The sequence below is a fragment of the Citrus sinensis genome, chromosome 5 (genome assembly GCF_022201045.2).
Source record: "Citrus sinensis cultivar Valencia sweet orange chromosome 5, DVS_A1.0, whole genome shotgun sequence".
Lineage (NCBI taxonomy): Eukaryota > Viridiplantae > Streptophyta > Magnoliopsida > Sapindales > Rutaceae > Citrus > Citrus sinensis.
The window spans coordinates 34211517-34237925 of NC_068560.1; the positions used below are offsets into that span (position 1 = coordinate 34211517).

Consider the following 26409-nt stretch of genomic DNA (forward strand, 5'->3'; position numbering starts at 1 on the left):
ATAATCACTTGGCAATTGCAAATTAAAACTTACACTATTTCCTTATTTTAGACCACCCACTCATCGACTCATGAAGACGCAAAGGAAGATAATTGTCTTGTACATCTCAGCTCACAGGATCTAAACCCTTCGAGGCTACGGGGCCATCAGGATTCATTCTCTCTACTCGACGTTGGAAGAGAATTGACAAGGGAATAACAAACTACCTTGCATACAGTGTTGTAGTACTACTGAATTTCCCATGACCTAAGCTGATATTTTGCTAGTCTGTTTGGTATATACTAGGGGTGTTCGCGGATCGGATTTTACGGATTGGACATCAATCCATATCCGATCCATGATTTTGTGGATTATAATTTTTCAATCCAATCCACGGATTGATAAAATTCAATCCAAATCCAATCCATACATCTGCGGATCGGATGCTGATTTGACTCAATCCATATCCAATCCATACGTCTGCGGATCGGATGTGGATTTGACTCAATCCATATGCAATCCACCATTTTACGCATTAGTTTTCGAATTAAAAATTTTTAGTTCTCTCCAACTAATGAAATAAAAAAATATAATATAAAAATAATTTTGCTACCAATTAAATTTAAAATTGAATAGAATTTAAATAAATAAATTGTTTAAATAAAGCTAAAATAATACATTTAAAGTTTCACAATATAACACAACGAGACTAAGTATTCAAATAAAGCTACAATAATACGTTCAAAGTTTCAAAATATAACACAACAAGCTTAATTGTTCAAATAAAGTTACAATAATACGTTAATATAACACCGAAATTAATTGTTCAAATAAAGCCACAATTAATTGAAATGGCGAAGTTTCGGAAACCAAACATAGTCTGATCCTTCACCAGGGCTGTTGCGCTTGTCGAAAAGTGGTGATTATGGAGCCATCCACGATGGGAACCAGGAGAAGCCGTACGGGTGGCGATTTTGAAGGTTGTGATAGTGAAATTGTTCAACTGGAACCAGTGAATGTGAAGTGGCTCAATGGACTTGAGAAAGAAGATGGTTTGCTCTCGTCGGAATCGCGCGACCGATGTCCTTTAAATCCGTGTTGAGAGTGTATTCAACTAGTATTGAGTGTTGCTAGTGTGTGTGACGGCGGGGAAGCTTAGGGTTTTTTGTTTGCAAATTGTTTGTGACTTGGCGTTATGTTACTTTATTTTTGCTAGTGCGTGTGACTTTTCTTTTATTTTGTTTTACAATTTTTACAAGTTATATTTGTATATTTGATAATTTAATTATTTTTCATTTTATATTATTATTGGGTAATGGCTAAGATATGTTATAGTGCTTAGTAACTATGTAATGTCACATTTATAATTTTTTAATTAAATTTATAATAATTTTTAATTATATATATATATATATGTATATTTTTTTTTTTTTGCGGATTCACGGATTTCTGCGGATTTACAGAAGTAAATTCATATCCAATCCATCGACTGCAGATTTTTAAATTTTCAATTCATATCCAATCCACCAATCCACGGATCGGATTTATACGGATCGGATTCAGCGGATCGGACGGATTGAGCGGATTGGACGGATTGAGCGGATCGGATTGGATTCTGAACACCCCTAGTATATACCTTCCTTGTTCCACTCTTATAAAAAACAATATAAATGAAAAAAAAAATTCCCGAACAAAATGTATGACCAAAAAAATTATTTTTCTACTAATAAATCGGAAACGCAGATTGAGAACAACAATCTTCAATCATTCTATGAATCTATTCTCAAACAAAAAGACATGATAAAAACTTGCTGAACCAAAAAAAACAAAATACCGCGAGGAAAGAAGGGAGAGATAAATTTGCTGTGTATAACGAGAGGGCCAGCTGTGGAACAATTAATCTGATTCGTAGCAATGACATTTACTTTTTCCTCATTTCATTGTACAAGTTTTTTTTTTTTTTTAATTATAAGATTATTAATTAGATTACAACTCATATTTCATGAGATTAATATACCAATATTTAGAATAACATAATTACTGAGATTAATTTACAAATCTTATATAGTATAATCCAGAGACGTCTACTTCACTCAGACGTCTACTTCACTCGCAATTCGAAAAAAAAAAACCCCAGGAAGAAAATTAAACCCCACAATACTCGAACCCATAGTTCTAACCACTAGATTAAAGCCTACTAACTTATCTGTGTACAATTATCTGTGTACAAGTTAGATTGCAAAGGAAACTAAAACAGGCCAGGCAATCCAGGAAAGAAAATGGTGAGTGCATGGCTTTTGGTCTATGAAAATGGAAAATCAGGGAGATCACTTTCTCGCGTACAAAAAATTGCATAAGAAAATGTCATAACATCTGCGTATATTAAAAGAAAAATGATTTATTAATCACCTGGAAACATCAGTGATAACTATAACAAAACTTGAAATGCAAGTTAAAACATCTCCAAAGACACCACTCAACAAACTCTCAGCCCTCCAACGCCATTACCGCTCTGCATACTTGCAGCTTGTACGTACATGATGCCAATAACGAAGGCATTTTGATGGAGATTCTCAGTTTCCTTTAGCCAAAAAGTACGATTTTGTTATTCCAACCTCTGCATATATCAGTGTAGCTCAAAATTTTCTTCACTCGACAGACCCTTCACATCGGACTCGAGCGTCACTCCCTCACTGATCAGCCATTTGTCAACTATATATACTTCTTATTGTATCTTGAAAAGGTTTTTCAGCTTCACCAGCAACCTCCACTCATCCATAGAGAGATCATCCTGAAACATATTAAATTTTCATAAGCAACCAGCCTGACTTTAACCAGAAAGTCGATAAAAGTAGAATTTTTTAAAACTTACCCGGTAATTGGCTTTAAGAACATCAATTGATTTCCTCGAAATGTGGCTCACAAGTTCATCCTCAATATCAAAATGCCTGCCAAACATTTTCTGCTGCTCCTCAGAATTGGATCCAGCTATCTGCAAAAAAAAAATGCGTAGATAAGATCAACTCCAATGAGAGATCAAAGAAGTAGAGCGCAAAAGCATTCACATAATAGTTCAATCACTAAGAATAATCATTTTTACCATCAGCACATATATTGCAAATCAACTCTAGAACTAATAAAGATTCCATGGGCCACATTTATCGGGAATCCTAATTCTACCCATGTCATTCTAGATGTGTTTTTACATTATTTTAATTTCTTTGTTATACATAATCTCCACAATTTCCAGACACAGATAAACCTGAAAGACAACTAGAATCTATTGATTCAATGAAAACTATTTACAAAGATGTATGCTGATTAAGAAAACTTAGAAAAAGCACCATAAAACCAGAAAAAAATATAGCAAAAACTGTGTACCAGAAATAGCATGAGTCTGAGCAGGACCTTAAAAACAGTACAAGCAGTTTATCCTTTAAGGCTATAAACAAAAGATTCTATAATAAGCAACAAGTCAGATCTCATACCTTGATGGCTGCTTTCTGGCCTTTCTTGGCAGTATCAACGGGTTTATGGTTATTTTCAATAGACGCAATTCGGCCAATATCAATAAAATCCCTTTGGGGAATACAAATTGGAGTTCCAACCTGTATAAAAAGGCAGATAGTATCAGAGGGCTGTAAAATCCATACAAGATATCAATGTACAAAAGCTACTCATACTCATTGCAGAACAAGTTATAGGGCACCACAATTCCACTTATACTCAAAATTTCGGGTCTGGTAACTAGTGGAGGCTACGCTATCCCATCCCCAAAATGTAACCCAATTTTTTAAATAAGGTGAAGATGAACATAAAGATTTGGTGGGTCTCAGATTAATTTGAAGTGATGGAGGATTAAATGTTTCTTTGCTACAAGAATTAAATTTTGAGCTTCTATCTCTCCGGAGTTCAAAGATATACTTTCTTCTTTATTTTGATTAATTGGGAAGCAGCTATGGTGTAATATCGTTAGTTAGAATATATGATCTTGTAGAAGTTGAAACTCTTGGACTTGGAGAATTTTTATATTTTCCTTCTCTGTGGACTTCTTGTCCCTCCTCTATGTACACTTCCTACATCTAATATACTTATTTTGTTTCTGAGAAGAAGAAGAAGAAGAATAAAGGCAAGAACAAATTGGAACGCAGACATTCGTACCTTTGCTATGCCTTCAACAACATCAACCCCCAAGACGATTGGATCTTTCTTGTTGAAAACACAGTTTGGTAAAATCTTGAGAACACATGGGAAGACAGCTTCATCAGCAGCTTCCCTCTTCTTCTCCTCCTTGAGATTATTAATATAAGCTGTGAATTGATCGAATAAATGGTAAATAATATCAGCAATGAAAATCTTTACACCCAGTTCTTCTGCAAGTTCCCGAGCCTCCGGTGTAACTTTGACGTCAAATGCCAAGATAGTTGCATACTCCTTTTTCTTCTCAAGCATTACACTGGCCCTCATGACATCTTTCTTATGTACAGGACCTATGCTTATACCACTGACAGGAATCTTAACAGCATCGGACTTCAAGAATTCCAGCAATGCTTCCAAAGAGCCTAAGGTAGATGCTTGTACACAAACACCCTCACCACTTTTGTCAATCCTGCTCATGACTGATTTCATATCTTCCATTGCTTCTTCCTTGACATCTTCCAAATCATCATCAGGCCCAACCACATACAGACCAGTGCCAGCAATAGCATGCTCGAGGCCCTGCAGTAAAATACAAAACTCAATTAAACAGGAAATTAATCTAACAGTACAGGTCACAACTCTACGAAACTGCTAATAAACAAAAAAATTGCCAAGTATGTCAGGCAAGTTACATCACCTGGGCAGTAATCTTAATACCCTGTGCAGCCTTGATCTGTTTATGGTGCAGGTAAGTCCCCTGAAATTCAGCAGCAATAGCATCATCAAAGTTGAGAATAAATATGTTTCGCAACCACAACACTGGTAGCATACCAAACAGCCATACTTTGAGCCATACAAAACAAACAGCATACCAATCTGAAAGATTGTACCATCCATAAATACAGATACAATAGGTGCTGCTCCAATCATTACATGACTATTATGACATCCATTATCTCTGAGAGAGATGTGAAGAAAACGAATATGCTTTAATCAAAAAGTACATTTACCAATATCCAACATTCAACATATTTGTAATGCATTATCTTATCTTTTAATAAGATTGGACCAGATTAATGGAAGAATGGAAAATGGTAACCTATTATCACTATCTTGAGTTTACATGATATAACCAGAAAACAGGCAGTCAATGACAGATTTCCCAACAGGAATTTAATCATTTCCAGTCTTCAGTGAATACAACAGGTATGTAAAGGCTTTCATTTATTCGGTTCAGTGGCAGTAAACATTCAGTTTCCATAAGCATTTTCAAAATATCAAAAATTCATAGGACAAAATTATTTCTTCAATCGCAAACCAATTTATCATTCTATTGTTGGAGAGTAGAAGTCCCAGTGTAGATCCTTACCTTAACACGCAGTTCCTTCATTGGATGGGGTGTCAATAAGGCACGAATCGTGGTGACAATAGGTCCCTAAATATAAAAGTATATTTGTGAGAAACTTAAAACAACATTTTACCAGATTTTATATGAAAATAAGTTGTCAGATCCTTGCCTGCAAGCCACAAACAACAATCTGATCTCCTTCATGAAGCACACCATTAACTAACACAACGTCAATTGTTGTCCCATGGCCTTCAATTACCTTGACCTCCAACACCGTACACTGACAGAAAGATCCAATACACAATTAAGACTCCTCATGCTAATGCAATGCAATATCATTGAAGCAACCAAGGACCAAATGAACAAAATCAAACCTGCAATTCATTTCTGAATGTCAGTTTCTCAACCATTGTTTTCTGAGTCCATTGAACCAGCAATAATAACAAATCAGGGATCCCTTCTCCACTGTAACACCAGAAATTCAATATTATTAGGACAATAACCAAGAAGTAATTAAAGATTTTGCAAGTAACAAGCATTGAACAGAGTTGCTAAAAGCCTAGAGATAGAGGAGATAGATTCCAAAGCATACCTTATTGCACTAGTGGGTACAATATTGAAAGTTTCTCCCCTATCTTTATTTTTGTAGTATAATTCTGTATTCATTCCTTGCTCCTTAAGTTGAGTTACAATCTGCCAAACCAAACAATAACAAAAATAAGAAAACATAAACAGAATCAACAAACAATAAAAGCTAATAGTGACAGAGATGGCTGAATCTATGTCACCTGTACAAGCCTCATGTTAAATTCATTTTGCACATCTGTATTTTGTTGTTTGATTGCTTTCACAATAGGTGCATTGCGGCAAGTTTTCCACCCATAGAGTCTGTCCACCTGAAAAATAAAGCGGTAAAGAAATTGAAATTGAAAATGAAGTGCCGGAAAAGCAAATAACAGTTCCCCTAGAAACTGAATCTTACCTTGTTTAATGCAACAATGAACTCTGTATTCCTCATTTTCAAAAGATTCAATGATTCTATGGTTTGTGGCTCCAAGCCATGCATAATGTCAACAACCAAAATAGCAATATCACAAAGTCCTGAACCTCGTGACCTTAGATTAGTAAAAGACTCGTGCCCAGGGGTATCAATAACTAATAAACCTGGAACCTTCAACGTCGCATTAGCTTTCAATTCCCTAGTTCTCTCGCGTATGTTCTCAGCAGGGAAATATGTTGCACCAATCTGTTGTGTAATGCCCCCGGCCTCACCTTCCTGAACATTAGTCCCTCGGATACAATCCAGTAGCTTCGTTTTACCAGTATCGACATGGCCCATAATGCAGCAAATAGGAGAGCGAAGGTTTTCTTCAGCCTGCTTTGGGGTGGCATCTACTTCTGGTTCTTTACTTTTTGCAGCAGGCTCTTTCTTCCTGGTCACAGCATCCTGAGACTTCAATGGCTGCTCAGGAATGGCTTTCTTAACAGCAACAGCTGGCTTTTCAGCTGAAAACAAATATATTAATACCACAAGGATAAAAAACAAAAAACAAAACAACCGATAGCGACTCAATGGCAATATAAAGCAATAAACCTCACCTGCATCACGTGGAGATGGTATAGCACTCTTTATCTCTTTCTTCACCAGAGGTTCAGGTTCAGAATCAGCCTCTTCATCATCAAATGCCCCTTTGACATTGAGATTAACATCATCCCAGCTCTTTGCATCCCATTCCTCATCATCATCATCATCTTCTTCTTCTACTTCATTTTCCTTGGGCGCATCAGCAATTTCTGGTTTCTCCTCCACAGTTAATGATTCCCCTTCTTCAACTTTCTCTGTTTCCCCAACATCCACCTCCAATAGAGTTTCTTGCTTCTCTTGCTCTTTTTCTTTGGACTCTATGCTGAGCTCCTTAAGAGGCACAGCACCATTTGCTTGATGGTGAGCTGATTTCTTTTTTGTCTGATATTTGGGTCGTTTTGATGCAGCTTCCTTGTCACCAGTGGGAAGAGGAATACCTTTAGCCAGAAACTGGTTCCTCATAGCCTCCAACCGACGTGCTTCTTCCTTCTGCTTGCCAGTTAAAAGCTTGCCTTCCTGTTTCTTCTTCAAAAGCTTCTCCTTTTCTTTTTCCTTCTTTCGACGCTTAGCCTCTTCTGCTTGTCTCTCAAGTTCTTCTAGCCTCTTTCGCTCCTCTTCTTCCTTCCTTAACCTTTCCTCCTCTTCCCTTTTCTTTCTCTCTTCAGCTTCTTTTCGTCGAGCAAGTGCTTCCTGCATCTCCCTAACTTGCTTTGACATTTTCTTCTCTGGTCCTTTACTCTTCCCATCATTCTTTTTGGTTTCCACAGCTTCGCTTTTCCCCTGCTGTTTATCTTCTGCTGCTGCAGCCGCCGCTGCCTTCTTCTCCTTTTCCTTCTCCTTCTTCTTTTTCTTCTTCTTTGATGCGGCAGACTCCTCTTTTTCTTCTTCACCTACCTTCTCATCAGCAGCATCTGGTGGTGCAACAGGTTCAGGAGGCTGAACCTGAACTTTCTCCTCTTGTGGAGCAGGGCCTTGACCAAGCTCTGCAAGAATTTTTTCTAGATCATCCTCTTCTTGAGCTGTCCTTTCACTCCTAGGCTTCTCCTTCTCCTTCTTCTTCTTCTTATTCTTTGATGTTTGTGCCACCACTTCGCCCTTATTAACTTTAAAATCATCGGATTCGACAATACTACTATCCCCACTTTGTTGCTTCGTGTCAACAGCACCTGAAACATCACTTAGCACAGGAGCATCTTCAACAACATTTTCCTCATCAAGCAATACTTCACTAAATGAACTAACAGTCTTCTTTGAAGACTTGGTCTTCTTTTTCTTGTCCGTGAAAATAATAGGTTCATCTTCTTCATCCTTGTCTTTCTTCTCATCATCATCCTCATCCTCATTTTCAAGCAGATCAAATGCAGAACTCCTCATCCTGCCACCCTTATTCGACTTCTTTTTCTTGTCCGTGAAAGTAATAGGTTCATCATCTTCATCTTTGTCTTCCTTGACATCATCATTTTCATTGACAAGCAGATCGAAAGTAGAACTGTTCTTGCCACTCTTCTTTGATTTCTTTTTCTTGTCTGTGAAAATAACAGGTTCATCTTCTTCATCTTTGTCTTCCCTCACATCCTCATCTTCATCATCAAGAAGATCAAAAGCAGAGGCCGAAAATCCAGTAGTACCGCTCTTCTTCTTGCCACCTTTCTTTGACTTCTCCACCACATCATCATCATCATCATCACTCTCCTCCACAGAATGATCATCATCAATCACCTCACTTTCACTACCACCATCAACTGCATCAAAAGCCGCTGCCGCAAACAGACTACCACTCTTATTCCAACCTTTCTTCAAACCCTCCTTCGTTTTACCCTTACTCGCCAGAGAAACATACTTCCCCTTGCTAAGTTTATCCCCTGAATCATCATCATCATCATCCTTATCTGCCCCCTCAAGCAACTCAAAGGCTGATTTAGATAAAGCATTATTACCCCCATTCTTTTTCCCTTTCGACTTCTTCTTCCCAGTGAACACAATTGCCTCTGCATCATTCTCTTCACCCTCCTCCCCCTTAGAATCATCATCTTCAGCCTGCAAATTCTTCTGATTTCCCTTCTTCCCTTTCTTCTTCTTATTGTTATTCACAGCCTCCTCTTCTTGCGGCTCCTCCGTTAGTTCAGTACCTATAGAATACTCATCATCATCAATAACAACCGCCTTCTTCTTCGATTTACCACCGCCCTGAGCCACCGCAGGCAAATTCGCTTCGTCTCTCACTGATGGCTTCTTCCGACCCATCACAATCTAGGGTTAGGTTTCAACAAATTTTGGCTTAATATAACAAGACTTAAGTCTCTAACACCCTGGTTCCAAATCAACAACCAAAAAAAGAGTACGCTCGTATATAGATATCAACGCATGTAACTACAAAAACTGTTCAATTAAATTGTAATAAAATAAATAAAAAATCCTGATCAGATCAACATAAACCCCAACTTTCTTTAATCTTTAATCTACACATTCAATCATTAAATATATACGTGCAAATAATGAATAAAGAAAGAGCAAGAAAGAGCGAAAAAGAGAGCCAACTTGAAGCGATAACGTCGAAAGGACGAACGGAATCGAATGAAAGATTGAGAAGAGATGAGTTGCATAAAATTTGAGGGTCTGTTTTCTTCCCTTCTGCTGTGAGTAACGCACAGAGACACAGCGACAACGAAGAGAGATTTGTTAAGAGACACGGGAAGAGTTGAGCGTGAATTATAATAATGAAATAAATTCTACGCATGATCCTTCTCCTAGGGTTGTGTTTATGGGCCGGGCCGGATCCACAGTGAAATGCCAATCGCCGCCATCTGTTTGATCTGATCTTCTTGTCTGGGATTTTCTATAAATGTTTTATATACAAAATAAAATAAAATAGGAAAATAGTCTGGGGAGTTTTGTTCTAATTTTTTTATATTAGTTTACTGGGATTGGTATTTACTTATCTTATTTTGATAGGATTGTTATGAAATATAATAATCTTACTAATAGGATTGTAATTAGTTATTTTATCATATCATATATAATTCTCAGCGTTGGATTATCCCGCTTTCTTTTCATACAAAATATGATGATAAATGAAGATTAAAGCATATATTTTATAATACATTTGTTAAAGTTTATGCATATTAGTTTTTGATAGGACTACTTAATGATTTCCAATATGCATCGTAATTTGTAGTTCTTCAAAAAAATAATAATATTAATCAATTTTGACATTTTCTGTGAACTAATTTTAATTATCATTTGATTAACTATTTAAAATGTTAGAAAATAAATTGACGACCCAATACGTTTCTAATAGAAAATTTGAACGAAGGTTCATCATATTCCAATTCCTGATATTATTCACATCATAATGAAGGACGCCTTTTCTTTATTATAGATCAGTTCTCAATCCAAAAGGCTGGAAGGGGAAAGCCATTAGCAAAACCAAAATAAACGGTAGCTAGGGGATGGATGAACCAATAAACCATTTGGCTATGGTTGGCTGACATTCGCAAAGAGGAAACGAGAATAAGGCAGCAGATATCCTATTAACTTCATAATCACTTCAGCTGGATGAATAGCTTCGGGGCAACCTGCAAATCACAATGCTGATATGAGCTGGTGACCCCCGGAGGATCTAAATGAACCTTACTGATAATGAGTAGAATTCTTACACATTTATCAACACACGATAAGTAGTCAAAATACTGCCCAGTGCAATGCTTGCTGCCAGTATCATCAGCTTCAATCCTTTTAACGCAAGCCTGTAACAAGTAGCATAGGTTCAGGTTTTAATAACTGAACAAAAACTAATCCTGGAAAAGACCAATTCCCCCTGTTTAATCCCATTAAAATAAAACAATTTGAAAGCGTGACTGATTTATCATGCGCATTGCTTTCTCATTGTCTTCTGTTTTTACTACCTCAAATTTCAAAATGAGCGAGGGAGACAACCAAAACAAAAGCAAAACACAGATAGTTAATGAAGTAATTCGGGGCAACAAGATAAGGAAAATAGTAATATGAACAAAAGAAAGGACAGAAAAACAATCGAATTTCTCGTACTTCATGTCATAAAATTATGACAACAACATGAAAAATAAACAAAAGGTCAGAGTAGCTGTGATACGACTCTGCATGTGCTCGTCGTTCGCACGTACACGCCATCAAGATCATCCCGAAATATCATGCATGAAGTCACGTTTGCATGCAAGGGCAATATCATGCATGAAGTCATGTATCCATGCAAGCATGCAAGGGCCACTTAGCCAAGTTCTTGTTCCATTATGGCCAAGCAATTAGGAGGGATAATAACCACATGCAGGAATGTGTCATGGTTTATGTTGTTGTTCCCCCCACCCCCAAAAAAACCCCCCACTTCTCCTCTGAACTTTATGGTAGTGGTATGGACCTTTAATTTCAGCTATAGTTGCTGAAGTTGGGTAGTGGAATGATTTGCATTTATGCTCATTGGAATCAATTAAAAAAATATGTCAAATATTTTCAATTCCATTTCCAGTGTGGTTTGTTCTCACCCTAAGAGAATATTTACTATTCTTTGCCACCGTTAACAAACCTTTCACTGGGACCTATCAAGCTGCTGCACCTACTAGCATTTCAAAGCAAAATTTATAGTTCAACTCCATGACAACATTTTGAATGTATTTTCAGTTATGTACAAATGGTTAAAAGTACTGGTAAACGTTACTACATGTTCCCAATTGTACCCGCATCCCGTGTAGTTCAATTTCTACAGCAACCATAAATATTTAAATGAAACCTTTGATGATTAACACTTTACAGAATGTCAGAAATTGGCATCTATGATCAATTACACCAACAGACCCCATCGATTTCTGATCTTCTGGCTTCAATTCTTAGTGTTTTGATGAAAGCAAGTGTCCAAAAAATGGTTTCCCATCAGTTATTATCCATTAAGTGCCTGAATATGGACAAAATCTTTTGTCACTATTTTCCAAATATATTCTGCATCCATTTCTCTGCATTCACAAACATATAAAATATCTAACACCTTACTATTCCAACGACCCTCGAGCTCGACTCAAACCAATCAATTTCTCTCAAGAAGGATGAATGAAATTTCACCACCGATGTTGCAAACTACTCTTCTTTATTCATTCCGTACTGTGTCTAAGGTCTGCTCGACGCTCCACTGTAAGCTAAAATCATTCTTTAACCTGCCTAAAGGCATAAATAGAGGCATTCCTCTTCTATTCTAGTAGATCCAAGCCAGATCGAGCATATGTACAAGAATAGCTCTTCCCCCTCTGTGAGAATATTCCATATTACCAGAAGGAATACATTATTTCATATTTGCATCATCACTGATTTCGAATATAGCCACCAGTTAGATGCAAATTGGTGCAAAGATGAATGTATTATTTATCAATCATGAGTTAGATTTCTTTAGATCTTCAATTCACATTTAACTTTCAGACTTCAACCAGCTAATAAGGCCATTTTCTCACACAGTTTCAACTTCAATTAGGACCTTTCAGTGACAATGATATATTACCCATAAATGCACACAAACAGCATTTTCAATGTAGGCAAACAACTAATGAAGTCAAAATGGATGCAGCAACCGTTGGTGGCCAATCAATAGCCACATCGGAGATAGTACACATATCTGCTTTCTCACCCTCAGTTCCTCACTATTAAAAAGCTTCTGCAAGCTATTTCATACTATCTTAACAGCCAAAAAGAATGAAATAAAACAATTTGATAACTATAAAAAACTAAAAGCTGTTATATAGAAACGTGCAACTGTAACTAAATGCATTTCTAAGATTAAAAGATGCAGTGGAAAATACCCAAAAGAGAAGTACAAAATAAGAAAAGAGAACACGGGCATACTATAAAATACATAAAGCTTTACCCATAAAAATTCTCACCTCATATTCAATTAAAGACTTCACACATTTAGGCTTGCAAGCTTCCTCAAGATACTTCTTCGGATCAGCAATTTCCTCATCCGCCCTAAATGTCATCAAAGGAAGACAAGCAAAGATTAGCAAGCATAAATGATCTAAGGAGCAACACCGCTACAGCAAGTGAGCAAATGGTACAATTCTGTAATGTAAATGGAGTTGAAATTGTAAATTACTCACATCTAGTTGTCTAAAAGCGAGTGTGTATGCATGTTTCTAGACGATTATAAAATCACATCATAAAAAATAATTAATTTGTCACCACCAAAACGATCATCAACCAAGAAATTTTATTTTATTTTTAAGAAATTATTTAATCAGCTGACAAGTGCAATATAAAATACTCACATTGGATTAAATGCAATATGAAAAAGCTGAATTGAATTCAAAGCACAAGTGCTTGTTTCCTGCACGAGGCCAATCACTGAAAAAGTCAACTCATAAGATTTACACTTCATTACGCTGATTATTTCACATTTGTATCCAATTTGGAAAAATTCAGAAAGAAGAATCACAAACGTCGAAAAATGAAAAATCTGATCGCAAAAAATTAGGTATATTATGAGTAAATGAGTAAGAAACGAACCTTGTTTTTCAAGAGAAACAGAAATCGGCGGCTCGTGCGATGCGAAAGCTAATAATCTCAGAGTTAGTTCTACCAAAAAAACGACCAGTCAAAATAAGCGACAGCATAAACAACAGCTGGGCCGTTCGTGGGCCTTTTGAATCCAGGACTAGACCGATCTGGCCTGATCCAGTAAAAATGGTAATTAGGTTTATTTACTGACCAAATTACCCCTTTATTTAGAATAATAACCTCTGGATCCCTATTATTTACATCATTTCAAATAATTGTATAACTTATAAATCTGTGTCGGATAGGTCCTCAATCCTTCTAAATTGACTGAAATACCATTTCAAGTTTAATATTCTCATATTGTGACGGTCAAATACAATCTATTTCATTTTATGATGTTGGCATAAATAAATCTCGCTTAGGGTTGGTTGTGACTTGTGAGTTTACATTTATCTAAACTTTTAAGAAAGAGGAATAATTACTTTTTGGGGAAAAAAGACACAAATTTATGCAATAAATCTACCAAATTAGTCTGGAAAACGTGCTGTTCCCAGTTTCAAGCGGCAATTTCAAAACTGATAAAAGTAATGTCCACAAATTTCTAACTTATATACCTGTTTGGTAGCTAAAGGTTTCAACCAGCTACCTCTATAGCATTGACTATTTCTTAAGGTAGTTTGAAACTCCACTTCCAAACATCAGTGATTATGATAACAAACTATGAAGCCTCCGATTGAAGCCCATCAGTGATGACATCTGCACTTAAGAGATTCATAAGTTTCTTGGTCTACAGAGTGAAACTTGGACCTCACCAATCACCATACCATTCTGGTGTCATACTCTTGTAACAACTAATCTGAAAATGGAGAATGATAACAACGGAAAATTTCTTCATTTCTTCATTTCATGCATATGTGAAAGTACACAGACTGAAATAACAAGTATACCTCCTTTTTAATTTACGAGGCACCATCATCAAAAAGAACTTTATAAAATCGTTTTCTTTCTTCAGGATCAAACAAACCTCCCAGCTTATCCCCTATAACATCTTGTTGAGAAATTTCAGTTCTCACATCCTCGCTTTTCTCTGATCTGACTGGCATCATGCCTCTCTTCTTCTTCTTCTCTAAATTCATTAAACGGTGCCTTTGATTATATTCATGAAGCCCCTCCTGCATCAACTCACCAAATTTATCCTTCACAACAACAAGGGGATCCTTCTCAATCAACTCTGACCCATTATACGCTTCCCTAAGGAGAACAGTATAAATCTGATACTTGTTTGAAACATAGAAAATTCCAGGATGCTTTAGCAGCAAGACATTCAATTTCTCTGGCAAAGAAAACTCTCTTTTGAAATGACCTAGCTTTACAATTGACATTTTCTTCCATAGGGTCAAAGACAATAACTCATGCACCACACCTATTGTCCTCTTCTCCATCTCCTTTGATCCCTCTCCTAAACCTTTAGTATCCAAATAAGGTGAGATGTAGGGTGTTGCATTAAATTCTTTAAATTTCTCCCATGATTTCACCCAAGTTGAAGGCAAACAACATGAAAAACATGGCTCAGTACCCTGCTTCTGAGCTGAGGCTTCCACTGCCGAAACTGCTAACTCAGGCTTCCATGAAACAAGTTCAATCTCCATTGAACTCTTTCTCCCACTATAATTAACAAGTTGAAACATATCTGGGTACTTAGGTAGAATCCTAATTATATATTCATCCGGAAATCCAAAATTTCGCTTAAGCTCATTCAGTTTCACAACATTAAGCCTCTGATTCCTGCTCATCATTAACAATTTCACCAAGCGCTCAACATATGCTGACTCCTGCATTTCTTTCACAGACTCCTCCTCTTCTACCAGGGACATCATTCGCTTCGTTAATCGACAGTAATGCTCATTGTTCTCGAAATACACCTCAAAGCAGCAAGGATATTTCTTAAGCCAATTGATAGCTTTGCCTTGAAGATCAAGAGTCTTGAACTTCTTCTGGAGATATTTAACAGTTGCCACTTGGCTTGGAAGTCGAAGTATTATGTTCTTTATCTGATTATTGACTATCCATCTACGATTTCGCGAGAGAGCTGATTCGAGTTCTGGGACCTTCTTCATCGACCAAAGAGAGAAACTTCGAAGGATATTGTGAAAGCATGGCAGAGTGTAGAGTCTGCTTTGGCAGGAACTTGTGTTCCCAAGATAAATGTTAACAATGACCATTCCTTAATGTATCTTCTCTATAGTATGAAAAATCAACCTGTGAAAAAGCAAGAGGATAGTAAGATAACAAAGATAGGTGTCATATCTAATGTTTCTATTTTTCCTTTTTAATACCTTGAAAATAAACGGAAAATGCAAAATTGCTGAGTCAATGGTCAACTAGTGCCAAGTTGCGTCTTGCAGACCGCAGAAATGAACACCAGCAATTTAGGGATCGATATGGACTAAAAATTACACGAAGATGTACTTAATGCTGCTTAAGAAATAAACACGGGGCTAGAGTTGGTTTCACATCAAACATTGCATACGACCGCCAAAACAAAAATTGCAGAAGAAATTTTGCCATAGCGATCCAAGGTTACAGTTCATATTTACATTAGCTAATAATTCAGATGAACCAGCCAATAAATCGATTATTCAAAAAACGAATAAACAAAGCAGTTACGATGCTTTATCAGCTTAGACTCGAATTTGGTTGACCCGGCGAGTCGGTGACATTCACTTGATGAACTGGAGAAGCTTAACTAGCTGGTGCAAATGTGAGCCCGCTCACTGTTTTCCTTTCTACTGCGTCTGAGTTTTCGTCTTAGAACTGAATGACAAAATTACCCACAGAAAGAAACAAGAGTGGCGACCTGTTTTTAATTGGACAAGTCATTACCAACTCTTTCTGGCTTCTGCAACTCAATCTACGGATTAGACAACACGGCTGCAAATCTGCAATTGCAAAGATTCGACAAATTAATGTTATGGAGTGTGGGAGATGAAGAAAAAGTTACGTGGACTGGGGCTGATTGGGAAATAACATGGGGAACATTATCTTTTTCACCTTTTGAGTTATGTTGTCCACCAACCGCCTGTCAAGGAGCGAATGATAATATAATATACGAGATTTCGACAAACTTGTAAATATAGATACGAGAAAATTTGAAATGTAATATTTAATTAAAAGAAAAAATTTACTGTAAAAAAATCAATTTCTCATCACAAAATTGCAACAAACAACTGATGCAATGTTTACAAAAGCCGGAATTCAGGATCGGAGAAACTTGCACAATAACAGAAGTACCAAAATGGAGGAGGAAAGAGCTTTACTGCTGTTACAACAATTTCAACACAGGCTGAAGTTTATTAATGACATTTCTCAACTAAGTTAAATTCCCTCGACTCATCAACAACGGAAGTTTAAATATGAATGAATTATACACTAAATATGACAGAAACCTTCCTTTTTTTCAGTATTTGACATATCAAAATCGAATTAGAAACTGAAAACTACAGCAATACAGGGTAGAAAAAGCCACTTAATCCTCATTCTTGAATCCGCAACTACACCAGGTAAACAAACTCTTCTCATGTGCCCATAGATGCCACTTCAAACCAAAGAGGCCTCCCTTCGGCTGCTACATTCATTTGTGACTGCTTTTATACTTGCTCTTGGCATTTCTGAACAAGAACACGGTAACAATCCCAAGTGGGAATAAGAATCACTCAAACTATACTAGGTGGGTCTCCAATCCAATTGCAAACAGCACGAGCCCAACGAGTCCTAATGCAGTCCACCAATGGTGCATGCTGGGGCGGCTCAGGTTTAGCCGCTTCAGTTTCTTTTCCACTCGATTCGTTCCCACCAGACGCAGATGACACTGCCACATCTGCCATGAACTCCTCAGGAGTCCACCTTGGGGGAACTGAAACCCTCAACTTTGTGAGCCTAGGCCTTTGCAGTGGAGTATCGCCCCCAGAAGAGCTCACTTGGCCACCATTCAAATCTGATTTTGCAATCCCATTAAAGTGATAAAGATCAAACACCTTCTTGCCCATCAATCCAGTTGAATCCTTAAGACCACCTAAGCTTTTGTCTAGATCCAGTATAACTTGCCAGAACTCACTCCACACAATAAACCCTGAGCCACAAAGGTGATCGAGTTTTTCGCGCGGAAGTCTAATGTTTGTATCCCTGATGACTTGTTGAAAACCTTCCACACTAATAAAACCACCACCTCCACTCTTATCTTGTGCATCAAAAGCTTTACGAATGTGTGATTCTCTTTCTTCCAATTCATTCTCATCTTGGACAGAGGTATCAAGAGCAAATAAGACTGTATAATGAGACTCACTTCCAACAACCCATATTGGCCACTTTGGGCATTTTAAATGCTGACCAACTTTACAGAAATTGAGGGATTCCAACAGAGTAAGGAACCCAACTTCTACACTGGTTGATATGCCTTTCAAACACATGCCACCACCTAAATCCATCCTCCCATCAAACACATTTGGGACAGCCTGTCCACAGAGCAGTAGGTTCACAATTTCCTGTTCCATGGCACGCAGTACTAGGTCATATCTTGTAGAAAATGCTCTTATACTACAAGATTTGATCAAGGAAACTAGGAAAGAAATCAAAGGGGACCAATCATTGGAGTAACAGAAAAATTAATGCTTCATTAATCTAAGTGAATACCTGAGAGGCATGCCCAAATGGTGCAGTGACTAAAGATGGGGTAGGATCATCCCTGTCAGCTTGAACATAGTCCTGTGAAATAGAAGAGGTCGGAACACATAAGTAACACAACCATCCAAGCAGACTTAGTAAATAAATGTTGAATTTAAGCCTGTAATATAAGTGGAACTGAGAGTGTGATTAGTAACAATTTGAGAACAATTTCCAAAATATCACTCCAATCCCAAGGTTAACGCTCTTACTAGATATTATTCTGACATTCTGTGGAACAAAATATTTCAAACACATGTACCATATAGAATACTCAAATCTGATCAAATACAAGCTAACAATTAAACATGAAGTTTAATGTGGCTCTATAGCTTTAAAATTCATATCCCAAAAATGTCAATTTCAAACACCAAAAAAATAAAAATGATAAATCTCAGAAAAACCCAACACACCAACAATTTCACCCCAACAAAATGTTGAGGTGGGATTTGTTACTGCATATTACAGTCCGGTTTCCTTCAATTCCCCCATACTGGCATACTATACTTACCAATCTTAAAAGTTGACCTCAGTGAGCTCAGACTTTGAAGCTCCCTTACCTCTAGGTGGACAGAAAACTTTGACTTGCCTTTTGTTTCAAGAATAAACCATCCAATATCACTTAGGCCAATATTCAACAATTTATCCCTTCGATATCAACATTAAAATCAAGAAATCATGAACAACTGCTCATGCATCACCAAATTTTACCTAAACAATTGATTTGGCATGTTATGAGCTAATAGATGGTAAAATGAGGTCAATTCTGGCAGATGGAACATAATTTAACACTTGAAATTAAACGTGAAAGAAAGTAAGCTTGCAAGAAAACATACCAATCCTCGGGAAAGCAATGCAGAAATAAGGAACAGCATCGCTCCCATGCGACTTCGAAAAACAGGAAGTGCTTCTTCAAGTTTCTGAAGTGCAGTTGCTTGAGATGTGTATGCATCCACTCTTATTACTTTCTGCATATCAGAGCCTGATTCGATTGAAAGACCTTCAAGGGCCTTTGCTAAGACCTGTTCAGTTGAACATAGAACAAATCATCACATATAAAGTAACAAAATGCTACACAAACACATTGATTTCAGCCAAATGCTGCAGAACCACATTGATATCAATTTACCTCATCCTTATGACTGTCCTCCGACCCCTCAATGTCGTGTCCAATGGTAGTTAAAGTAGCAATCACAGCCCTTTTATTACTTCCACACGAAAATAAAATCTCACCCATACTTTTGACTAGGGCTCTGTAAATTGAGAGGGAAAAAGGAATGGAATAAATTACTGAATTTGATTCAAGGTTACAATGTTGATACAAACATAAAATGAAAAAACAACCACTAAATCTTCAAAATAAACCAGTGTTGCTTCTTACTGGTTTGTCCCTAATTTAAGCACACAGTGATGGACATTAGCATAATAAAAGAAATAATGAAGGTTGATTGAGATTTTAGCTTTTACTCACCCATAGGCATAGTCGTATAGATCAGCATTCATACAAGTGCGGTAGAATGAAAACATCAAAAACAGGTATTTAAGGTATAAAATTCAAATTCAACTTGGAGAAACATAAGCCATCATGTAAGAGGAGGATTTAAAACAAGAATCCTATTTATCTTATGAAAATTGCATGGCATTTAATTTAGAATCTACCACCAGAATAATGATGATAGAAAAATAATGTGAGAATTTTATTTCTGCGAAAATTTTTTTGAGCTGTATTTGTTCTGTGAAAATTAAGTAAACAAAATCATATGACTCAAAACACATTGAGCACATGTAGAGACTATTATTATTTGTATCACCAACATAAGAAGATTGTTATAATCATCATAGAGTCTAAAAGCAAAGAAAATTGATGTATTAACAAACATGGAACTATTAAAATGAGAATTGAATCGCAGCCACTGGATATACCATTTTTTATGCTTCAGGAGCTAGATTAGCATCATTCTTACAAATATGCATATTGTAAGACGGTACAAATGCACAGATTCCTAATTATTGAGGGTCCATGGCCTTCCCTTTCATAAACTCAAACCATGGAACTTAAAAAGGTTAATTTAACACATTTCAATATCATTATCCAATCTAATGTTGTATTATCTATCACGACAAATCAATCACCTTGATTTTGCATCTTCAGTTGGAGAAGCAAAATTACTCGTTGCAACATATCGTTTTTTGGGGAAATTCTTGGAACCCAAAGTTTGCGGTGCATTGGGTGCTACTTTACCTAATTCATCTGGAAAGAAAAGAAGGTGTTTGAGCACAAATGCCTGCACAACCAGCCAATACATTCAACTTGTTAGCAATAATTGTTTGAAGATTATGGCATGCTTCAATAATCAAAATATCAGAAAATCACTTAGCATAATTCACATAGAATGCATATGAGAATACAAATAATATCACTGTATAATACAAAAAAAGAACAACTCCAGAAGTAAAATCAATTAGCTATGCATGAAGGTTACAAATATTATTAATAAGTTCCCTGTGGTTTAGAAGAATTCCCATGAATCCATGACAATTAATACTGTGTGTGTCAAGTGCATGTTATGAATAAGATAATTCAGCATTCCTGTATACTACATACACTTGACTAGAGAAAAAGGTAAATCAGAGTCGCACAGTGGGAGTACTAGTGCACCAGGATTTTTTTTCTTTTTTTTTTCAAAAGAAAAAAAGAAAGTTTCAAGTAAACCTTCAACACTATCAACTAACCACAAAATTATGGCAACCAAAGAAATCAACATCACCCATTCCCATTGAAATTGCAAAACTAGCCAGTATTGGTTAGGATTAGAGACATAGCCAGTTTTGGAAAATATGATGGTGCGTATTAAAATACATTGATTGCTAGGGGTTTGGCGAAATACAGTTAATCAAACTCATATGTCTATGCTACAATAAATTATGTACACCAAGATCAGAAATTGGAGAATTACTTGTATGGCTGCTAAAACGCCACAGGGCCCACCTTCATGCTGCACTAAGCCCATGGATGTTTCTGAATCGGAGCTAAACCTATAGGAAAGTTTTACATAATATCAGCTAAAAAGTGCATGCAAATGAAATCTGTCATAAAAATTATTTTCAAAAACATCAAAAATAACATCTTATACCCATCTAAAGAAAATAAAATTTCAAAGAGAAACATCAATACACACAAGCAAACAATAAAACCAGACTACAAACATAAAGACAATGTTAAGTTATCCCAAGAATGGATTAATAACTTATGATTAATAAATGAACGTATGAGCCAAAAACAATTTATACCTGATACAAATGGAAAAGAAAGCAATATGCTACGAAAACACAACTTGCTTCAGCACACTGTCAATTATACAGTTCATCAAGGCAATCAAAATACACCAACTAATCTTAAGTGCCACTCTGCAACAGAATTATGATTCTGAACTTACTAACATGACACATTTAGCATCAGAAACAACAATAACCTCTAAATTTAGCTCACCAGCACACAAGGGAAAAAAAATGATAAAAACTGGGTCAAGCAAATTTGCAAATTCTGCCTCAAGTTTGCATAATCAACAACAATTCTTTCGCAAAACACCTATAACTGCAGATAATCCAGAGCTGATCTGGAATAGAACCACGTGCCATCAAGTATATGAAGGTAGGTGAATGGTAACTGGAAATATCAGCTGCCAAGAGAAAATGGCAATCACTTTGAACTACCACGTTTCCAAAACTAAGCACAATCACAAGAATTCCATTGCCACTTATATCTACAATTTAAAACGAACTTCCTGCATTCATGATGCTCCATAAGCAAAAACCAACAATACCCAACAAACATATTAACAATTACACATACCTTATGCCCTGATTGCTCCACTGAGCAAGTATGTCTTTTGAAACTTCACTCCCAAACATCATCGAAAACAACTGATTCGCTTCTTCAATTCCCAAATTCGCTTCTTTGGGTGCAAATTCCCTGCTTTTTGCGACTTTTGGCAACGGAACTGACAAATTCGAAGAAGAAGGCGCGTTTTTCAAATCCAAAACCCTCTCTTTCGATGTAATTTCACCGCTTTTTACTATCTTCGGCAACGAAGCAGACGAATTCGATGTTGGAGACGAGTCTTTCGCCTCCTTCATCCGCTTCTCTGCGGCGGCGGCCATGAGCTCGCGCTGTAGCCTACGGCAATCCTCCGGCGAGGCTAGCGGAGCTGCGGCAGCCGCCTCCCTCTGCTTACTGCGCTTCGGCTCCGGCGGGGTGTTTTGCATGCTCATTCGCAGAGCCATTTTCAGGTCCTCATCTTCTTGATCCGCCATTTGAATTAATGAATGTTGTAATTTACAAATTTAGGGTTTGGATTTGGAATTTCGAATATACTTTTATTGTTTGTGTATAAATATTCTCCGATTTGAATATAAATTACATGATTCGATTTGAATTCAATAAAAACAATTAATAATATCGAACAAAATTGGGGATTCGAAAGAAAGAATTTGATTTGATGAAGAACAGCTAGGATTGGAATTAAAACTCTGGTCAGGGACAAAAGCGGGATGAAAAATAACTTCCAGCCCTTTGAATGCCGAATAGACAAAGACAAACGACACCGTACTACACCCGTTTAAACTGTCCTAGGAGGCATTTTAAGGGAGACGGTTGCGTGATGACTTATTTACCCTATTGTCATCCTTGATTGATGGGATACAGCGAAAGAGGATAGGATATTTTAGTAATTTAGAAGTTAAATGCTTTACTTTAATGTAGAGTAAAGCGTTTCGTTTTGCGCTGTCAGAGAATCTACGCTGGAGTAAATTATGGGGAATGGCCGAATGGGATCCTGGGGGAGGACACTTGGATTTGGTTAGGTGATTCAGCTCCTAGAGTGGAAAAAAGTTTTTGATCGTCGATCTTGATTGTGCTGAGATTGACGGAAGGAATGTTGATGGCCATCGGTGGAAATCATTGAAAACGTGAATGATGAAAATTTTTTCATCGGCGGAACTAAAATGAGTAAATTTACATATAGTTTAGATGCATGATTTCTATACCGACTCACATGAAATCTTAAATGTGTATTAGAAAATTAACATTGTTAAAAGATAATAAAATAAACTAATCCATCTCGTATGAATGACAATTATGAATATAATTAGGGCTCGTTTGGGAGTATTTTTGAAAAATTTAAAAGTGATTTCAAGAGGTTAAAAGTTAATTTTAATATTTGGTAAATTTTTTTATAAATCATTTTTGAGAAAATCACTTCATCATAAGTGGATTTTGAAAAGAAGAGAAATAGTAGTTTTTCACAATATGATTTTGAAAATCAATTTTATATTTAATACAATTTCACATTTATTCTCTCATATATATCATAAAAAATAAAAAAAAAATATTCTTGTTAATTAGGAAATAGAATTGTTAACTTTAAAGAGACTATTATTATTATCAATTACATTGAGATAACAAAATAAAAATAAAATAAAGAACATAAAATATTATTATTATTATTATTATTATTATCCATACATACATACATACATACATACATACATACATACATACATACACACACACACACACAAAATAAAAAAGATGTAAATAAATTTTATTGAATATTATTTTCAATTCAGTCATTTATGTTCTTATGGTAATTTAATAATAAGATTTACCAAACACATACGATTACTTTTAAAATTCACAGTACTTTTATCAAACATTTAATTGATTTAATTAAAAACTGATTATTTTTACAATACAACTAATAATAAATATTTAAAATCTATAGCATTACCAAACCGGCCTTTAGTGTAAAGAAAATATATCATGTTCCTTCTACATAAGACGAAAGAGATTGAGTTTCTAAATATTTCTTTGCTTTTATTGTTGTGTTTGATAATCATACATAATTTTCTCTTTTAATTCAAAGTAATTTTATTTAATAGTTATTTGATTAAAAAAAACTTATAATAAATTTAACAGTTTTCTAAAAATTACTATTTAAAAATAATTTTTATAAAATTTTATTTTAAACTCGAATTTTTTCTTCATTGCACACATTTATACCAAATCAACCCTAAGTCTACTCCACTATTGTCTTCACTGACAGTACGGGCTTTTTTTTTTTTTAATCTAAAGTCTTAATTTTATATTTTAGCAAATATTTTAAGAGTTTTGGTTGTTTGTTTTTTTTTTTTTTCAAACTTGTATCTGACTATAAGACATTTACCTATAATGAAAAAAATTAAAATTTATAACTTTTATCTAAATAGAAAAAAAAGTTTGAATGAAAATTAATTTTTTATTCTCAAAACTGCCCCTATCAAATATTTTAGTTTACACTAAGAAACCAAAATCATTGGTTCTAACACTTTTATTTTATCAATTTAGATATGGGTTGAAGACAATACTCTTCAATCTTTAGAGCCGACTATAGTCATTTGCGCTATCATGGTAATATAGCTGAATTTCCTTTCACATTTTTAATCTTCTAAACAATCTAATAATCATAATAAATCTTATAATTTTTTTGTATTTGGAGCAATAGCTAACATTTTTATATTATTTTAAGATAAATGATTAATTGATTCTATGTTTGCTCATATAATTAAACAAAAAATAGGTAATATACGTGTATAGACAAATAATACTACTAACATTGTATATGTTAAATAATGTACATATGTTATATAAATATTTAATAAACTATTAGGAGAACAATATTTTTTAATTTAGGCTAACTGTAACCCAATTCCCTCCCTACTTATATGGGTAGGGTTTGATTTCCCGACCTCTTGTTTTCAAAACAACATATTTTATCAATTAAATTAATTGATACCCACAATATAAATTGTGTGGATATATATTTTTGTAATTGTTATTTTTTAGTTGTAATTTCTAATTAATTAACTTACAAAATATATAACAATTATATATCTTGCATACAAAAGACATAAATTCAAAATACTAAATTTAAGCCACTTTTTATTTATAAAACTAACAAATTACCATTTATATTAAGATGTATGAAAAATAAAAATAATTATATCATTCAGATAGCTATATTTAGACCTATTCAGATTTGACAAAGAAAAAGAAACTACCTAAGTTCAAAGGGACAAGAATTACCAAATCTCTTAAAGCTTTGAAAGCTAAATAAGTAGAGCTTCTCTATTTTCACTTTATATATAAATGAGGTTCGGCACATGAGAGTAGGAAATCCTTCTATTTTAAACTTGTGTCTTCGTGGATGGATGAAATGCAAAGATTTAATATTTTGTGTTGTGGACTATTGTGAATTAAATGCAAAAAATAAAAATAATTGTTGGTGTTTATGTTTTGAAATAGGAGGAGAATGATAATAAAACATTTCCCATTTCCCAATTCCATACGGGATTGGGAAATGGGAATCAAATTCTTATTTATTGAACTCACCATTTTACCCAATCCAAATTTCATAATTTTACTTTTGTCCTTAACTAAAATCTTATTATATATGTGTGTGTGTTATGAAATACATAGTTAATATTTGTTGATATATAACTTTGCTACCAAAGTTTTATGACAACTATATCTTACCATTTGATGTTTAATGATTATCATTTTACTACCAAACAGTTAACTCCTTTTAAAAAATGATGACATCACAAGGGTATTGGAGGTACTTCAATTTGACAAATTTGAAGTGATGATTGATGTAATACCGAAAAGGCATAACAATTTGACAATTTCCCAATAAGCCAAGTGTAAATTGATAAATTTTTAATAAAATAATAAGATTATTTAGGGTTATTAAATTAATTATTGTAATTAATTTATACTTACTAATTTGATTTAAATAGCTAAATACAAATATTAAAAGAACACATATCCAATATAAAATAATTTTCTTAAAACAATTAGTTATTTTTATTAAATTTATTATTATAATTTATTTGTATTTATTAAAATTGATATAAATATAAATATTAAAATAACATTAGTTTATTAATATAATCATTCATCTTCAGAAGCTTTATCATTGAAAATATTTGATTTTTGGAAATTTTTTTATTTTAGAGAACAAAATCATTTTCTACATATTGGAAGAGGTAAAATAGTTTTTCAACAAAAATTCTATTAAATATTTTGTTA

At 35.1% G+C, this 26409-nt stretch overlaps 4 protein-coding genes across 9 annotated transcripts; all 4 read right to left on the minus strand.

The window, feature by feature from the left end:
• Nucleotides 1-2359: 2359 nt before the first annotated feature.
• On the minus strand, nucleotides 2360-9820 carry LOC102609379 (eukaryotic translation initiation factor 5B). 2 transcript variants are annotated; one of them, XM_006472977.4, is made up of 13 exons: nucleotides 9591-9820; nucleotides 7067-9361; nucleotides 6450-6973; nucleotides 6256-6363; nucleotides 6060-6160; nucleotides 5842-5932; nucleotides 5637-5747; nucleotides 5489-5554; nucleotides 4817-4876; nucleotides 4141-4698; nucleotides 3468-3587; nucleotides 2852-2971; nucleotides 2360-2770 (listed from the first exon to the last, which is right to left on the minus strand). In XM_006472977.4, the coding sequence occupies exons 2-13, from the start codon at nucleotides 9294-9296 to the stop codon at nucleotides 2705-2707; spliced, it is 4155 nt and encodes a 1384-aa protein (XP_006473040.2). In that variant the 5' UTR covers nucleotides 9297-9361; nucleotides 9591-9820; the 3' UTR covers nucleotides 2360-2704. The 2 variants fall into 2 exon arrangements, with proteins under 2 accessions (XP_006473040.2, XP_006473041.2); XM_006472978.4 differs by having other exon boundaries at nucleotides 7067-9820.
• Nucleotides 9821-10324: 504 nt separating this feature from the next.
• Nucleotides 10325-13662, minus strand: LOC102609840 (cytochrome b-c1 complex subunit 6-1, mitochondrial-like). Of its 2 annotated transcripts, XM_006472980.4 has the most exons (5): nucleotides 13572-13662; nucleotides 13334-13392; nucleotides 12950-13034; nucleotides 10709-10798; nucleotides 10325-10627 (listed from the first exon to the last, which is right to left on the minus strand). In XM_006472980.4, coding segments are annotated over exons 2-5 (210 nt in total). In that variant the 5' UTR covers nucleotides 13336-13392; nucleotides 13572-13662; the 3' UTR covers nucleotides 10325-10594. The 2 variants fall into 2 exon arrangements, with proteins under 2 accessions (XP_006473043.2, XP_052296913.1); XM_052440953.1 differs by lacking the exons at nucleotides 13334-13392; nucleotides 13572-13662 and adding an exon at nucleotides 13166-13184.
• On the minus strand, nucleotides 13613-16607 carry LOC102610559 (protein WHAT'S THIS FACTOR 1 homolog, chloroplastic). Of its 4 annotated transcripts, none has more exons than XM_025095991.2 (2): nucleotides 14510-16607; nucleotides 13613-13734 (listed from the first exon to the last, which is right to left on the minus strand). In XM_025095991.2, the coding sequence occupies exon 1, from the start codon at nucleotides 15782-15784 to the stop codon at nucleotides 14522-14524; it is 1263 nt and encodes a 420-aa protein (XP_024951759.2). In that variant the 5' UTR covers nucleotides 15785-16607; the 3' UTR covers nucleotides 13613-13734; nucleotides 14510-14521. The 4 variants fall into 4 exon arrangements, with proteins under 4 accessions (XP_024951759.2, XP_024951758.2, XP_052296912.1 ...); XM_025095990.2 differs by lacking the exon at nucleotides 13613-13734 and adding an exon at nucleotides 14275-14418; XM_052440952.1 differs by lacking the exon at nucleotides 13613-13734 and having other exon boundaries at nucleotides 14433-15821; nucleotides 16230-16607.
• Nucleotides 16608-16850: 243 nt separating this feature from the next.
• LOC102611276 (uncharacterized) lies at nucleotides 16851-22989 on the minus strand. The gene is made up of 7 exons (XM_006472985.4): nucleotides 22135-22989; nucleotides 21239-21317; nucleotides 20415-20566; nucleotides 19411-19534; nucleotides 19118-19303; nucleotides 18252-18323; nucleotides 16851-18103 (listed from the first exon to the last, which is right to left on the minus strand). Exons 1-7 carry the CDS (start codon nucleotides 22593-22595, stop codon nucleotides 17276-17278), a joined length of 1902 nt encoding a protein of 633 aa, XP_006473048.2. The 5' UTR covers nucleotides 22596-22989; the 3' UTR covers nucleotides 16851-17275.
• Between the last annotated feature and the right edge of the window lie 3420 nt (nucleotides 22990-26409).